Below are 18,020 nucleotides of genomic sequence, written 5' to 3' on the forward strand. Positions count from 1 at the left end.
AATGGATATAGGGTTTTCTTTTTGGAGGAAGATGTTCTGAAATTAGACAGTGGTTATGACTATAGAACTCTGAATATACTAAAAAACACTTAACTACACACTTTAAAGGAGTGAATATTAATTATGGCATGTGAATTATATCTCAATAAAGCTGTTTTTAAAAGATTGTAAACTAGGCCTCCAACGAATTGATATATGAAATATGTACACATTCACTAAGGATACTGTATATTCTCTAGCAAATTAACTACAGTTGGAAGATAGAAGCAATAAACCACAAAGACTCAGTTTCAATTGTAAAATATGACTAACAGTATGCACCCCATAGAGTGGTTGATGGTTAAAAACCAAGCACTAGCAAGTTTATCACTATATCTGGCACACACTTCAAGCTTTGTTATTACTGAACTTAAGCATAGAGACTTCAAATTATCTATTCTGCACAGAAGCTGCACAATAAGCAGGTTTACATTAGCTAAACCTACTCCATACTTCCGATTTCAAGTTTCATTTATTACTCACTGAGCGCTTGTTACATGCTCAGCAAGATTACAATGATCAGTGTGACACACTTCTGCTTGTTGCCTAGCAGTATGACAATAGTGTTTAATAAAATGTTCATATCTATCTAAAGCTAGTTGCTCATATCTATCTAAAACTAGTTACCACCTCTGTTCAGCATCCCTCAGAATGGTCAAAATTCAAAAAATAGTACTATACAAGAGCCCAATGTCCAAGCATTGCATATGCTTTTAGCAATTGGTATACAGTGGGGGAAGAGTTGGAGGAAAAAAGTGTTAACTATCAGGACCTGTTAGACTCCTCACAAAGGATTCAAAAACAGGTGAAATCGGAATAGGGTTGAGAATGTGTACTGCTTAGAACAATTACTATTGGTAATTAAGTAATTCACCTAAGATGAGGAATTTAAGCTCATGTTTTAATATTTTTTTTGAATATTAAAAGAAAGGCAATGGGGCTTCCCTGGTGGTGCAGTGGTTGGGAATCTGCCTGCTAATGCAGGTGACACGGGTTCGAGCCCTGGTCCGAGAAGATCCCACGAGCCACAGAGCAACTAAGCCTGTGCAGCACCACAACTACTGAGCCTGCACTCTAGAGCCCGCGCACCACAACCACTGAAGCCTGCGCACCTAGAGCCTGTGCTCCGCAACGAGAAGCCCGCGCACTGCAATGAAGAGTAACCCCCGCTAGCCACAACTAGAGAAAGCCCGGGCGCAGCAACAAAGACCCAACTCAGCAAAAAAAAAAAAAGAGTCCCGTATGGCTAGAGCATAGGGAGTTGCGTAAGATGAAATCACAGAAGCAAGCAGGAGCTATACAATGCAAGGTCATTTAGGGTCAAAGAAAAACATTTATATTTCTGGTGCAAGAGAGAAGCCACTGAAGTGTTTTACCAAGTGAATAAACATGACCTTTAGGAAACTGGCTTCTGTGTGGAAAGAAAACAGTAAAGGAAGGCAGAGGCTCGTTAGGACACAATGACAATGTCAGTGTGAGGTGATGGTGGGACTGGTGTGGTGACTGAGGAAAAAGTAGTAAACAAATTTGGGTGTGTTTTGGAGACAGAATCAACTGGTCTTAGAGACAGAATAAAAGAGGAAAGAATCAAGATGATTCCCAAGTTTCTCTCAGTTAACTAGGTGCTAAGAGTGACTTACTGAGACAGGAAAGACTGGAGAGAACCAGAATTCAGAGAAAAGAGAAACCAAAACCAATTCCTTCAAAAGGGAAGATGATGCTTTGAGGATCAAGGTTACAGTTTCCTCTGACACTGTAAACCACTGCCATCTACTGATGCAAACCAAGGATAAACACTTTGGGGGTGATTTCTCTAAGTTTTCAGATAGATTGAATACACTGAAATAGCTTAAGTAGCACAAAAAATTCTTACAATATCTTAATTTGACAGGCTGAAAGTATATTACCAGACTAAGCTGGAGAACTGGAAAACATACAAAGTCAAAAAGAATCTTGTGCAATATTTAGGTGACCTGCAAGTGCAGCACTGACCACATATATATTTGTGGAAAGACAAACTATCTTCCTCTAATGTTTCCTTCCTCAGTTACTAGCACCATCACCACCCGGGCACCTAAACTAGATATCCTGCCAGTATCTTTGATGCCACACCCTACTTCACATCCACCCCAATATCTATTAAGTTATCAAAACCTGTTGCTTGGCACCTAAACCTGAGGCTCACTTTTCAAACTACACATGGCTGTAATTCCTTGCCCAAGGGAGATTCAGAGTTAATAGTTTGGGTCGAGACCTGGTAAAAACTTTTAAGGAGGGTCCCCAGATAATTCTGATGTGCACCCTTGCTTTAAAACTCCTACTTATAAACTCAAAATCTTCCCCTCATTATTCTTAATGCTACAGCCTTCGTTATTGTTTGCTCTCATTAGCCCTTACCTATCTCCAGCCTTCCCATTCTGACCTACTTCCTACATCACCACCAGAATTCCCTAAGTCATATTTTTGCTGTAAAATCCATGGTGACAAAATGGTTAAATCTAAATAAGGTCTACAGATTAAAAAACTGATACAATACTGTTATCTACTTTCAGTAGTTAACTGGAATCATATTAAAAGAATGCTCTAAATTTTATAAAATAATCACTCAAGTATTTAGGAGTAAAGAGGCATCATTTCTGCAACTTACTCTCACACAGTTCAGACAAAAATGTGTGAATGTATAGATACAGACTGAAAGAGGATAATGCACATGTGATAACAAACATTTGGAGAATCTGGGTAAAAGCTAAATGGGAACTCTTACTAGTCTTGCAACTTTTAAGTCTGAAATTATGTCAAAATTAAGTTTAAAAAATCCACTGGCCAAAACACTTCATTCTGAGTTGTACTTTTGTTAACACTATTAAGCAAGCTGTTAGGTCATTTATACAAATTTTGCTGTCCTAAGTATAATCAACGTGTGGGTACACAGGCAACACTATTCTTTTACTGGAAGACCTATGACAAGGTAATTTACTTTTGTTTTTCTTCTGTTTTTCGGCTGCGCCAGGCAGCATGCGGGATCTAGTTTCCCTGACCCGGGCCCCCTGCATTGGGAGGGCAGAGTCTTAACCACTGGACCACCAGGGAAGTCCCGGTAATTTATTTTCAAAGACCAAAACTGTAGAGCACAGGCCAGGAGACTCAGCACTGAATTCTCATTACAATGAGTAAGACAAAGCACAATTTCCCCTCAAGTCAGTGTAAAGGTGTTACTATGAGACAATTCACAAAAAGAAAACAAGTATTCTGAGCTCAGGAGGGTGTGAAAAACCACAATGATTTGAATAACCCAATGTAATAATTCCCCAGCAAAAAGATTACACAGTTCTGATTGGCTCCAGGGGCATTTGGGTTGGGTTGCCTGAAAACATGGCATTGACCTATAGGAAGGAGGACCTTTTTGAGATCTGTGTAGATCTCTGGCATTGCAGTGGATTCACTAACTCTTTAAAGCCCAAACCTAGATTCCCGGCTCAGTGTTATGTCAAAGTATTCTTAAGTAGAGCTTTTGAAGTCATGAGATTACCCTTAGCCATCAACTAGGTTTGACGGTTCTAAGATTGACCTATTTGTGCCAAGAACCGAAACAGGAAAAACTATGTAGCCATTAACTAGTATTCTACAAACTGCTCACTACAACTAACTGTCAAATCAAGATTAAGTTCATTATCTCACCTGCACTAGTGTTCCACAATGTACTAAAAGTAATAAGCACAATAATTCAAAACACCTTGTTTAAAAAAAAAGATAAACATGAAGGGAGGTGCCAAAACACTTTGAAAATTTTACAGAAAACTTGATTTGTTTGGATAGCACTAAAAATCTGTTAACGTAATTGATACACATGAGCCTAACTTTTAAAACTCTTAAGTATGAGCCTTCAGAAAAGGACTGTATTCAGATATACAACCTAAAATAAAAATGACAAACTCAACTCACCAGCAATTTCTACAATATCACCAGGAACTATGTCTTTAGCTTTAATCCGCTGTACACTCTTCCTGTCTTGTCGATACACTTTGCCCATTTCAGGCTCATACTCCTTAAGGGCTTCGATTGCATTTTCAGCATTTCTTTCCTGTAAAATAGAAAACAAAAGATAACAGTAGTAAATACAGCCTGCCACTGCCAAGTGTTTCTGGCCCTAGGAATCAAATTTTAGAGTTGTAAACTAAACTTAAAAAGAAAAAACACAGGAGATGCGTATTAATGACATTTATAATAAATGATTCACATCTTAAGGTAATAACACTAGGCCCTTATGATTTTGTATTAAAAATGAAAAAATAAGCACCCGAAGAAGGGTAAGGAGATAAAAATCAATGGCAAGAAGCAGTTATTAGAACCTGCTGTCCCTATGCACACTGGGCAACATGGCCCTCACCTTCAGCTTCACACACTCACATCATTAAATCAATCATGACCCCCATGAAAGGTGATGGTCTGGGGTTGGACTGCCCAGGCTCAACACAGACTTTTGCACTCAAAAGCTATGTGACTGTGGATAACATGACACACAGCTTTATGGCCTACAAAACCAGGACATTAACAGTACCCACCCTCAAGGGTTGTGAGGATTTACAAGCTATGTGTAAAATGCTTAGATTGTGTTTTGGCACACAGTGAATGCTTTGAGTGATGAATTAAGAAAATCCAGTTACATCTCACAAATTCTAAATCTCTCACCAGTACTAAAGACCAATAAGTGGCCAGAAGCACTGCCAGTCACATACCATATTTACCATAGTATTATATATGAACATGTCAAGACTTAGTCACACACAATTTTTTTTTTTTTTTTTTTGCAGTACGCGGGCCTCTCACTGTTGTGGCCTCTCCCATTGCGGAGCACAGGCTCCGGACGCGCAGGCTCAGCGGCCATGGCTCACAGGTCCAGCCACTCTGCGGCATGTGGGATCTTTCCTAACCGGGGCACGAACCCGTGTCCCCTGCATCGGCAGGCGGACTCTCAACCACTGCGCCACCAGGGAAGCCCGACACACAATTTTTATTTCCTAATTTCAAGATGAAAGATGCAGAATTAAAATGAGCCGTGTTGGGAAAAAAAAAAAGCTAAGGGAAAGTTCCTTTGGGGGGCGGTGGGGGAGTATGTGTGAAATTTGCCTTTTCTCCTTTTAGAAAATAAGCAATTAGGACTTCCCTGGTGGCACAGTGGTTAAGAATCCGCTTGACAATGCAGGGGACACAGATTTGAGCCCTGGTCCGGAAAGATCCCACATGCCGTGGAGCAACTAAGCCCATGCGCCACAACTACTGAGCCTGCACTCTAGAGCCTGCAAGCCACAACTACTGAGCCCGTGTGCCACAACTATTGAAGCCCTCGTGCCTAGAGCCCGTGCTCTGCAACAAGAGGAGCCACTGCAATGAGAACCCACACTCCACAACCAAGAGTGCTCACTGCAACTAGATAAAGTCCCCACGCAGCAACGAAGACCCAACGCAGCCAAAAATAAATATAAAATAAAATAAATTAATTTTTAAAAAAAAGAAAAGCAGCCATTAGAAGGAGCAAATCTACAAAGCACATGCCCAGTTGAGGTTACTCAGTGGACAAAGGAAATAATTCTTTCATTTCTCTCACATCTTTGCTCTCCAACCTAAAGCTCTTCAGTTTAACATTTGGATAAAATTTATGCTCGATAACATGCAATCTAATTTTTCACACTGTGGTAAAAATTAGGTTCCCAAACCTGCTTAAAGAGAATTTAGATGACACAAAACTGAAAGCTAATGGCATGTGTCTAACTTTTTATGTATGCATTCCTGAGAAAGTAAGGAAACCTTAAATTTGGAAAGTTCATGATAAGAATAATTTAAATCCCAATCAGATCTGCTTAAAGAATGAGTCTATCTGTATCACCTTATAATTAACAGAAATACCAGCATATCTAACTCTAATTAATGTCACTGGCTAAAAGGTCCTTCAGGTTAAGTTCAAATGTTACTGATACTGTAGAAAGAATAAATTCTGAGCATTGTTGCTCTTCAATTATTCAAATTTGAAACTACTTTTTCCTCAGGATTTTCCCCCCTGAATTTATGAACTGTGGCACTTTTATTTCTCCTTCCTCGAGGTCATGTCAGGTAGAGTTTAATTAGACTGACCAAAGTTAAGATGTCCAGGAGCACTGTATTTTGCTTCTATTAAAAATCAGGGAGGGACTTCCCTGGTGGTCCAATGGTTAAGTCTTTGCTTTCCAATACAGGGGGTGCAGGTTCGATCCCTGGTCAGGGAGCTAAGATCCCACATGCCCTGTGGCCAAAAAACCAAAACATAGAACAGAAGCAATACTGTAACAAATTCAATAAAGACTTTAAAAAAAATGTTCCACATTAAAAATCAGGGGGACTTCCCTGGTGGCTCAGTGGTTAAGCATCTGCCTGCCAATGCAGGGGACACAGGTTCTAGCCCTGGTCCAGGAAGATCCCACATACCGCAGAGCAACTAAGCCCGTGCACCACAACTACTGGGCCTGCACTCTAGAGCCTGTGAGTCACAACTACTGAGCCCACCCGCCTAGAGCCCGTGCTCTGCAACAAGAGAAGCCACCGCACCTCAACGAAGAGTAGCCCCCACTCACCGCAACTAGAGAAAACCGGCATGAAGCAACAGAGACCCAACACAGCCAAACATAAAAAAATTTATTTAAAAAAAACAAAAACAAACAAACAACAAAAAACAGGTCAGCTTGGGGAAAAACAAATATACCTAACTTACTATGAACAAAAACTTAGAAGACCTTCTAAGGTTTCCTTTGTTCTAAAAGTTACAACTCCTACCTCCTCCAGTCAAACCTAAATAGGTCTAAATGTCATTCCTCAAACACACTTTGTACCTCTCTGCTCATGCCACCCCCTCTCTGGAATATTCTCCCCAGCTTCCACCCACAAAAGTCCTATTTCTTTATAGTTCCCCCAATTGCTTGTCAGCCTTCCTTGATGACACTGATCAGAAATACATGCCCCACCCTTCCCAAATACTACCTTACACTATAATTATAACTTTCATTACTTCCAGAAAGCAAGAACCCTATAGTATTTATTGCTCATACCCTTCTGTATATTATATAATAGGATAACCATCAAAAATATTACTGTTTTCTTTAAGCTAAGACATATCTAAAAGTCCTGTGAAAACTGCTGTAAAATTTTACTTTGGAGTTCAGATCAGCCTGACCCTGGATATAAATCCCAGATACTCTATGTATGTACTATCTGTATGGCCTTTGATAAGTCAATCACTCTGAACTTCTATGTCACATCTGTCCAATGGGAGTATCATCTGCCTTACAAAATCACTCTAAGCATGAAATGGGAATATGTATGAGTTATCTACTATGTAACTGACATAAATTAATTTTAAAATGCATATTACTAACTTGAGAAGGACAATCTAATGCTATATATTGTTTCTTTTGCCTAAATTATTCACAAAAAGATCATTTCTATTTAAATAAAAGCAATTTAAAAAAATCAAATGTAGCACAATTAAAAATTTCTTCTAAGTAGGCTTCCTTCTAAATGAGCTCACCACACAAAGGCCTTCATGTTTATTAATAAGATCAGAAGTTTACAATTCCAATAGGATTAAATATGTTTATAAGATGTTTCCACTTTAAGAATGACAGATACACTCTATTTTAGTCCTGAAAGAGGTGACTATATCTATCAAACATCTAAAAGATCAATACTTAAAAGATGAATGAGAGGAACTTCCCCGGTGGCACAGTGATTAAGAATCTGCCTGCCAATGCAGGGGACACGGATTCAATCCCTGGGAAGATCCCACATGCCACGGAGTAACTAAGCCAGTGCGCCACAACTACTGAGCCTGCACTCTATAGCCCCCGAGCCACAACTACGGAAGCCTGCGCTCCGCAACAAGAGAAGCCACCGCACTGCAATGAAGAGTAGCCCCCGCTCACCGCAACTTTTAGATATGTCTTAGCTTAAAGAGAGAAAGCCTGCACACAGCAAAGAAGACCCAACACAGCCACAAATAAAAAGATGAATGTGAAATATTAGTCTGGGTTTGTTAAAATATATCAAAAACAAAAACCTAACAGATCCATAGTCTTAAAAAAGTTAAATTCTCAAACTAGCTATCTGCAGACGACCAATCATGCAAATATGGGGCAGATGTGTGATCCCGTTATGTTTCTGTAGTAAAATTAGCTTCCATTCTGTGAATAAGAAAGGCCTGGGTACTGGGCAGTTAAGGGAAAATAGCCAGGAATATGCTCTGAAGGTAAAATTATTTAGGATTTAAACAATTTTTATAGCTAAATACACACACACACACACACACACACACACACACACACGGAGAATAAAAGTTTTTCATAGGAAGCAGCTAGAAAATATAAAGAGAATACTGGTTGTCAAATTTTCTGGTTTTCCTTAAGTAGCTTCTTTATCCACTGTTCTTAATTCCATGCTACCATGAAGGATGAGCAATTTTAACAGCAAAGTATATATGCATGAGGTCTAAAATTTTGCCATTAATAGATAAAAGACACATGTAGTTCCACAGATTGTTTTAACAGTTTAAATCACTTACGTAAATTACCAAAATTTTGCGCTGCAGGAATTTTTGCTTACCTGCCATACACCCACAATTGCATTGGCTACTAATATAAGTAAAATCACAAAGGGTTCTACAAAAGCTGTAATTGTTTCTTCACCTTCTTCAAACCAAGCCAAAACCTAAAAGAGAAATGGCACGCGTTAGAACTGTAATATGTTCTTACAATAACAGTGGCTGGCATTAAAGGAATTATTATGATACATAAAATCTCTTTTCTTACCATCCTTAGAAACAAAAGGGAGCAAAATGTAATGACATACACAACAAGCTTATATCTTTTTCCCAATAATTCTTAAGACTCAAAACTATAAACTTCTTAATAATACCCTTAAGAACTAATTTATTTTTTCATGTAATAATTGGTTTAAAATCCAAAACAAATACTTTTGGGGAACTAAATTCCATTCATTTTCTGTGTATATTTTTCAAAATAAATAAAACAAATTCCTGATTTTGTTAAAGCAAAAGGCAATCATGAAACTTTGTTAATTTGGTTAATATTCACATCAAACAATACCTATGTGGCACAAATTCATAGTAAAAACAACTTAATCATTGACTCAAAATTAGAGTATATAAACTGCTAATGTCCCACGTATTTTCAGTGGTGTTGCTGAAGGTCATTACTGTAAGGTTGTTCTGCGATCAGGAATGTATTCTGAAGGTTATCCTCCATATGATATCTAGTATAGGAACACAGCTCTTCAGAGATGACATAAATCCAAAAATGTTATACCTGGGCACAGAACACTGTCCCAAGAAAAATGAGCAGAGAATTAACTTCTAGCTCACACAAGCCACACTATACTTTCCAACTGAGCAACCCTAAGAAGAGAGAATCCAACACAATGAATCTTAAAATAAACAACGTAGTAAAAGAGGCATCTAAATGGTTAAAAATTTAACAACCAATTTTTGTGGAAAACTGCCAATCCAAAAAGGATGTTAAAGGTATCTTATGATACAGTCTGGGAGTTAAGATTTGCCTTTGCCTTTTAACACTGCTTAAAATGTTTGTATATTCCACAATGAAATCTTTTCTTTAAAAGATCTATTCAGTAAACAATGAAAGCAGTTTCTGATACTTTTTAATATTGTCAGATATGATGTATGGCAATAATGAAGCCATCTGACAACTACATTTGTACCTAGTGGAATACTATAAAGCGAGCTTTGACACAAACAGCAAACAAACAGAAAGATGATTAAGGTAAGACCCAACATGAATTTTGCAAGTAAATGAGGGTAACGATGAATTAACAGCAAATATCAATTTGTTAGGCAGCTTTGCTCACCACTATAACACCAACAAAAGAAATACCATATCAATTTGAGCAGGAAAAAAAACAGGAGACCCAAGGCCAGGTCCTGAAAGATGCCAATCACCACTGACAGCTAATGAACCAGGGCAAGCAGAACACCAGAATGAATATAAATTGTTCCTGCAAGCTTTCAGCTGGGCATTCCTGGTGTTAAGGCCAGGCCTAATGGCAGGATGAAAACTTCTCTAGGAAGTTATAAATTTTGATAGATGCAAGATCACAGCTGCTTTGATGCTAGCCTTTCAAACATTTGCCAAGGAGAGCTATCAGAAATAAGAAACTTAATTAGCTCTTGGGGGAGAAAAATTGCTCAACTTGAAGAGTAACTAGGACCTTTAGAAAAGGTCAGTGAGGCATTAGCAACTGTAAGATAAGCTTCACACCTTGTTAAATCGGGTATGAATTTCCCTCTTGGCAGCTAGGCCAGAGGAACAAACTTAAAGCAATATCCCACATAAGCTGGAACAAAGGAAAAGACTAAAGAAAGCAAGCAGTGACAGGACTATCAAAGCAAACCTCTACTTTTCAAGAAATGTGTGGTTCCTTTACACAAGTGGTATTTATCCATAATGCAATAACCCTCATCTGTATTATGAAGTAGCCTTTTCTTCCACTATGTGACTTTAAATGTTTATGTGTAAGAAACACAGGCATTCATAGTTATTTGAGGGTTCTGTACAATGTATAATTACTGCCTGATGAGAAACTAGTGGGCAAATCTCTAGTGTGGAAGGGCAGTGCTGAACCTATTTAACACTGACAACTACCAATTTTCTAATATTTAAAAAAATATTTTGAAACCCACAAATAACCCAAAGAATTAAGTGCTACAGCTCAAAATAAAGATGAACTGTATTTCATTTACTGCTAAGAATCAATCCAGTCAATCATGTTCAAACCACATGGTGCAGTCCTTCATGGTTTTGTTCTATTGAAAAGAAAACCTCTCTTGCGTAAATGGGAAGATGCTGCTGACCGATGGAGGATCCCATGAGATGGGGAAGAGGGTAGTGAAGAGGGAAACTGGATGAGTGACAAATTACTATGTCTTATTAGCATTATAGTACAGTCAGTTCATAATTATGGTTACCAGAAGTTATACAAAATATACAGGGGGCAGAGAGAATGTTTCTAAAAAATCTTTGAGAACAGGTTGAATATAAAGGATTATCTGTTTGTATTTCCTTTTGTTGATTATTCTATCCCCAAGGGTCTAGAAGAGTCTCTGGTACATAGTTGATGCTCACTATATATTTACTGAATAAATGCATGAATAAACAAAACAAAATCTCAAACAACGTCTAAGGTACAAGTCCCTACCTGGCAATCTATGAACTTAAACATTAAGAGAGCAAAAAGGTAACCAACCTCATTAACAATATCAAAGGGAAATGGAAGGAAAAGCTACTGCAGTATAATTTTAGGCATAGTGTTTCTTCTTTCTTTGCTTTGCACTATTAATACAGTAATAGTACTTCTGGGGCTTACAGTATCCAGCTACGGCAAGTTCAAAAGTTTCAAACTTGTCAATCCTATTCAAAGTAAACACTTGCTAGGTTACTTTATTTATTTTACTTTATTTATTTAATTCCCTGACCAGGGATCGAACCTGGGTCCTGGCAGTGAAAGCACAGAGTCCTAACCACTGGGAATTCCCTTGCTAGGTTACTTTAGACAGGGTAGGATATCTTCTAATTGTTATACGGAAGACTGATCTCTGTATATCACCATAACTTCTGAGAGTACAGCCGAAAGATGCCAGAGAGCAGGGTTTAATGAATTAAGCAAATTTTAATCCAAGGTAAAAAGGGATGTTCTGGTATAAACTAGGAGACAGTCATGGTACCATGACTCAGTTATCTACACGTTAGGATAATGTGCAGAGCTCTTAACAAGAACTTAAGAAGAAAATGAGAGATCATAAGCACATTCTTAAGACTGAGGGTCTTAAAACATGTATCAGGTCTGCATTCCTCCTTGTATCCTTAGAAATTTACAATGCCTTAGGGCAGTCAAACATTTGTTCAATGAAGGAAAAAATTTACATCAAGAAATTTAAAAAGAGGAAACAAATAAGAAAGTATCACCAATAAGTGTTATAGCAATTTTCTGAAGTGAGAAACAAAAATTCTTTCAGCCATTATAAAAAGAATAGTATGAATTAGACTATAGATTCTCTTGTGAACCAGACATAAAGCTTATGTGAAAACACTCTTCAATATTTTCAGATTTGAAAATACAATCTTATTTAAAAGAAAACAAAAAACCCCATACACATTCACCTTTCAAACCATATTTTAAAGACAGGCTCTAAATAAATTACTTAAACCAATCAGTAAACTGCCCATTTTGTCCTTCAAAATAATTAAAAGAAAACACAGGAAAAATTTAAAATCACTACATTATCAAATACTTCTTGAATATATCTTACTGAGAAAACCAAAGTAAACAAATTTCATGTATTTTGAAAATACTACCAACACAAACTCATCCAAATATTTGTTAACTCAAAAGCACTAACCTGGGACACTTCTCTAGTGGCGCAGTGCTTAAGAATCCGCCTACCAATGCAGGGGACACAGGTTCGAGCCCTGGTCCGGGAAGATCCCACATGCCGTGGAGCAACTAAGCCCGTGAGCCACAGCTACTGAGCCTGCGCTCTAGAGCCCCCGAGCCACAACTGCTGAGTCTGCGTGCTGCAACTATTGAAGCCCACACGCCTAGAGCCCATGCTCCGCAACAAGAGAAGCCACCGTAATGGGAAGCCTGCGCACCACAACGAAGAGTAGCCCCCGCTCGCTGCAACTAGAGAAAACCCACGCGCGCAGCAACGAAGACCCAACACAGCCAAAAATAAATAAATAAATAACAAATTAATTAATTAATTAAAGAGAAGAAGCACTAACCTAGGTTCTAAAAGGAATTAAGAATCCCTTCAAAGGTTCCAGTAGGAAGAAAAGACAAACTATTCAAATGTAAATCAAAGTTGAGAAATGCCCTGGTCTAAGAAAGTTTTATTAGCATTTTAGGGTCAATCTAAGTAACTGAGATAGGGAAATGGGGGTGAAGGGTAGAGAAGCGTATGCAAATTGTGTTACCAGAGAGGACTTTATGATTCTGACAGATGAGACAAATATGGTCCTCACGCTCACTTCCTTCAGGTTAACTGTCACCTTAGACACCTCTCCTGACTGCCCTATTTGAAAACTGCACTCCTTCCACAGGCTCCCCTATTCCGCCACCACCAACCATGTTATTTTTTTCCACAGCACTATCTCCAATCCAACAGTTTATTATATATTTTACTTTTATCTGTCTCCACTAGAACGTCAGCTCCAGGTAAGAGACCGTGTATTTCGTTCCATGCTGTTATCACCAGTGTTTGTGCCATGTACCTAAGGTGCTCAATTCCTAACAAAGCAGGGAAGAGAGAAAAGAACAAGCATTCTAATCAAGCAACCATATGATGTGTTATATGAAGGGCAAAGTTGGTGAACAAGGGGAATGGAAAGAAAAAGTGAAAAGGATAGGAAGGTACTGAATGTCAAGTTAAGGAATTTCTAATGTTACTTCACATACAATGGGAGATATATAGCTCACTTCTTCCAACCCAAGTGACAAGTTTATTAAACTTTATCCCTACAGGTCACAAGTATAAAACATTAATGCTGTTTCTACTTTCTGCCAACGCAAAATATTAACTATGGTTAACAGTTTACTACTTAGATATTTGAAATATATCACTAAAGCCTAGTATTTCTTAACTTGAGCAGAACCTGATGATGTATCATATATAGATTATAAAAACTGCCTATCTGCTTCTCCAAAAGAGCACGTATATTTTACCATTTTTCCTTTTAAACGAATAGGAATGAACTGACTACCACAGAAAACTCAGTGCTCTTTTCAAAGGTAAAGAAATGTGGAATGAAAAGGGTCAAGCATAATGTAGCAGTAGTGCTAATCCCACATGAAGAAAATCAACAAGTTTTATATCTGCAATTTCTTGATCAAACAAATCAAAGCAAATTAAGTTACAGTACTTCCTAAACAATAAATGTTTAAACTTTTCTGTTTAGCAACCCATAAAATAAAAATGTAACATAGTTCATTTCCTAAGCAATAACTCCATGTAGTTACCAAAAAGGTAACTCAAATTTCAACTCCAAAATATAGCTCTAAAAAGCTATAAAAAGCCAACATCCTACCTTACAACAAAATTAAAGCTTTTATTTAAAAACCCATTTGAGGGAATTCCCTGGCACTCCAGTGGTTAGGATTCGGGGCTTTCACTGCTGCGGCCAGGTTCATTCCCTGATCGGGGAACTACAGATACTGCAAGCTGTGCAGCACAGCCAAAAAATAAAATAATAATAATTTTAAAAAAACATTTGAAAATGCCCGAAGATTTAAGCTCCTTACTTCAAAGTAAAACTCACATCATTATTTCAAAATATTAATATAAAGTCACTCAAACTGGCCACTCAAGAGATCCTATACAACCCAAATAGTCAATAGCTTGTCTACTGGAAATAATGCCACCGATGTTACAACACTGCCTTAAATTACACACACAAAATAACGCAATAAAAATTTATTTTATCTCTTCTTGTATATAGCAGCTGATTAACTTCTAAGAGATCCCCGATGACCTTACTGAAGCCCAGTATTAAAACTACCAAGCTTGAGACTATTTTAAAATTATGTAGCCAGCTTAAACATAAACATTATACTACCTCAAACACATTATTTGTTTTGTTCCACGACAATGTATTGAAACTAATTAATCAAACAGCTCTGTTCCTTTATCTGAATTGGTAAAGCAGCAGCCACTTACTGAAGAGGAATTTTTTTTAACCAACCAAGAAAAACAGACACGTATAAGGTATGGAGTGACTAATTCAGGATGCTTAATGATTTGCTATGATACTCTCTTAGTTTTATTCAATGAAAACCGTAGAAAACATTCGTGAGGAATTAATTATTAACGGCTACACATCACTTGGCTAACATGGCATGACATATTAAAGTCTCATGGCAGAATCTGCGTACAGAAACTCCAAAAAAGTTCACCTCTTGCCAAGTTTTTCCCTTCACCGAAAGTAAAGAAATGCCCACTGCTTCGTGTATTTAGTTCTCAAAATAGCCCTCTAGGGTAAGGTTGTCAAGAAAGACAGAGGTAGATCCCTGAGGCTTGCATGCTTACAAACACACAAAAATGAAACCTTGAAGCTGTGTCAAGTTTGCAAAGCCTGAAACAAGTTATTGCACTGAGTGAATTTCACTTCCCATCTTGGTTTTTATAAGAATAGAATACTGTACTTTAAGAACAAAAGGCATCTCATGCTGTTAGGATTAGGAACATCTGTGTCCTATTCATGACCATTTTTAGGAAAACTTCGAAGTCCAATGCCCAAGAAAAAAATGCAATAAAAAAATCAATATTTAACACGAAAAAAATGTTAATAATAACCTAGAATTATCCTTTCCAACCCCCATCACCTTTCTTCTGCTGTTCTTTGCATTTCACCAGTTTCTTAGCAACCATACAGGACTCAAGCTGGTAAGCACATAGAGAACATGAAAAAAGTTTTTTGTTTTTTTTTTTTTCTTTTAAGATCTAGAACCAATTGTACTAAACCTTGTTCTCTCAACCTAGGAGCCACTCAAGACAGGGGTCCAATTTAGATAAATTTACCACCCTAAAGGTCAGTGACCAAATTTGGTCAACAGTGGTGCCATCACTGCCGTCATCATTCTTGTCACTGTCAGAAACAACTGTCACCTTGCCATTACCAGGAAGGGAGAGCAACTGGAATATTCCTTTTGTAAGTTCTATTTACAGACTACAAAGAGCCCAACATCATCTTAGTATGATCTTACACAACGGAAGAACCCAAAACAGAAAAGGCCTTCCAATAAAGAACTTTTTGATATTAAAAGCTGATAAACCACAAGAATTTATAAGACCCTGCCTGCCGCATTTGGGAACAATCTCTAACTGCACTGCCAATGTCAGACATCCATTTATTTTCTGTACGCGAATGGCTTCAAATGTTTTATTTATAAATTTAAAATACCTAGGGAATCAAAAAAAAAAAAACCCAAAAACCCCACACAAAACATGAAGAAACAGCTTAAATCTCCAAATATAATGTTCTCACTCAATAGACATTTGTTTCCTGGTTTTTCATCTATGGTATAGTCTCAACTTTTGGAAAGTAAATTTCTTTATACTTACAAAAGATATACATGCTGCCAACAATAAAATTCTAACTAGTAAGTCTTCGAACTGCTCAATCACAAGTTCCAGCAAGGTTTTTCCTGTTAGAAAGAAACATATCTGTTGTAAATGTCATCTTAAGATCAGCACACAAAGTGGGGGAAGAAACGTGCTAAGATTACTCACCTTCTTCAGCCGGTAACTCTGCAGAATGTAGAAATTCACCAGGCAACGTGTCAAGAGGGGGGGGAAAAAAAAACATTTTAGCGCTCTGCCTTTACAAAAATTACTAAATTTTCACTGCCTTTGAAAGACGCACCTAGATATATGAACATTCAACCATATTTAACAGAAACCATACCAAAATGGTACCTCAAGAAAATATGCAGTATTTGTTGTATTGATCTACTCCAAAACGTGAAATCTCATCACCACCTAAGTAAGTCTCCTGAAACAAGGAGTCATTTCAGCCCTGTCATCACTTCTGCCAGATGTGTAACTTTGGGTAGTACAAGAACGGTCAGAAGCATTCTCAACTACAACGCCTCATAAACCGGGTAGGGACGAGAAAATGTCTCGCAGGGCTCAACCCAGATGCAAGAGGCTCATCCCTCCCTCCGCCGGGGCCGGCTGCTGCTGGTGAGAAGCCGCGGAGCTAACTGCGTGCGGGGAAGGTCAAGAGCTGGAGCCGCGAGGAAGTCGAGAGGAGGCGCAGACCCGACGCCGGAGCCCCGAGCCTGCAACCCCTCTCCCGCGGGGCCGGCGCACGGGCTCAACCCGCCGCCTGCAGCCCTAGTCAGGCGCGGAGCCGAAACCCACGAGGTGGAGCTCAGTCAGCCATCTTTCCTGGCTCTCGGGCCCGCGCCTAGCCGCGCGGCGCCGCTGCAGCCCCGGCGCCGGGCACCTACCGTTGGAGCCCCATCTCTCCTTGAGCTTCTTGACCTGCTCCAGGCTCAGCCCTGTGCTCTCGTTGACGCCGAAGTGACCCAGCACTTCCTCTACCGTCTTTGTGTGCGCGTTCTCCATGGCTGCGGGGGCCCGGCCGGCCTCGCCTCCAGTCCCCGCGGCCTCCTCGCCTCCGCCTCGCACTCGGGCCGCCGGCTCGTGCCACCCCGGGCGTCCAGGCGCGGACTGGTCTCTCCCCCCTCCTTCTCCTACTCCGGCCGCTTCCGCCTCGCCGGGCGCTAAATCACCCCGCACCCCCTCCCCCAGCAACCGCCCCTCTCGCAGCCCGGCCCTCGCCGGCGCCCGCCCCGGGCACAGCTGGACGGTGGGGGGGGGGCCTCCCGACCCTCCCTCCCCTCGTCAGAAGGGAGGGCCTCCTTCACCCTCAACCGCCCGCCGGGAGTGCAGGCCGCGGCCCCTAGGCCCCCTCCCCGTGCTCCTGAGGTGATTCTCGGCCCCGCCCGGGCCGGTAGAGGGGGCGCTCGGCCGACCCCTGAGAGCGGAACGGAGCAACGGAGGAGAGCCGGCGGGGTGATGCGCGGCGCGCTCGCCCTGTCCCCTCAGCTCTGCACCCCCGGCAGCAGTGGAGGAAACCGGAGCGGAGGGGAAGGAGGTGGCGTCGGGGACGGCTCCGCGGCGGCTGCTCTAATAGCATTTATCCGCCGCTGCCTCCCCTCTCGCCGCCGCCGCGGCATGTGGACGCCGCTCATTGGCCGAGAGGGCCCAGCGCGGCGCGGGAGGCGCGGCCCCGCCCCCTCCCTCAGGCTCCCTCCCTCCCGCGCGACTTGCGCCCACGCGGCCGCGCAAGCCCCGCCTCCTCCCTCGAACCGCCCCCAGGAACCCGGATCGAAGCCGGCGTGCCCGCGCTCTGCGCGCTCTG

General features: G+C 40.3%; 1 protein-coding gene across 3 annotated transcripts in view; it reads right to left on the minus strand.

Annotated features, from left to right (window-relative positions):
- The window catches only part of ATP2A2 (ATPase sarcoplasmic/endoplasmic reticulum Ca2+ transporting 2), a 61,405-nt gene extending 43,604 nt beyond the window's left edge, over positions 1–17,801 (minus strand). The window contains exons 1-5 of one of the 3 annotated variants that reach the window (XM_032602831.1): positions 17,104–17,801; positions 16,382–16,399; positions 16,214–16,296; positions 8,665–8,769; positions 3,982–4,120 (exon numbers count right to left, since the gene is read on the minus strand). In XM_032602831.1, coding sequence (XP_032458722.1) covers positions 3,982–4,120; positions 8,665–8,769; positions 16,214–16,296; positions 16,382–16,399; positions 17,104–17,221 — 463 coding nt within the window. In that variant the 5' untranslated portion in view covers positions 17,222–17,801. Of the gene's footprint in view, positions 1–3,981; positions 4,121–8,664; positions 8,770–16,213; positions 16,316–16,381; positions 16,400–17,103 lie in introns of all 3 variants that reach the window. The other 2 variants (XM_032602830.1, XM_032602832.1) reach the window with 2 other exon arrangements.
- Between the last annotated feature and the right edge of the window lie 219 nt (positions 17,802–18,020).

This window comes from Phocoena sinus, chromosome 14, assembly GCF_008692025.1.
Source record: "Phocoena sinus isolate mPhoSin1 chromosome 14, mPhoSin1.pri, whole genome shotgun sequence".
Lineage (NCBI taxonomy): Eukaryota > Metazoa > Chordata > Mammalia > Artiodactyla > Phocoenidae > Phocoena > Phocoena sinus.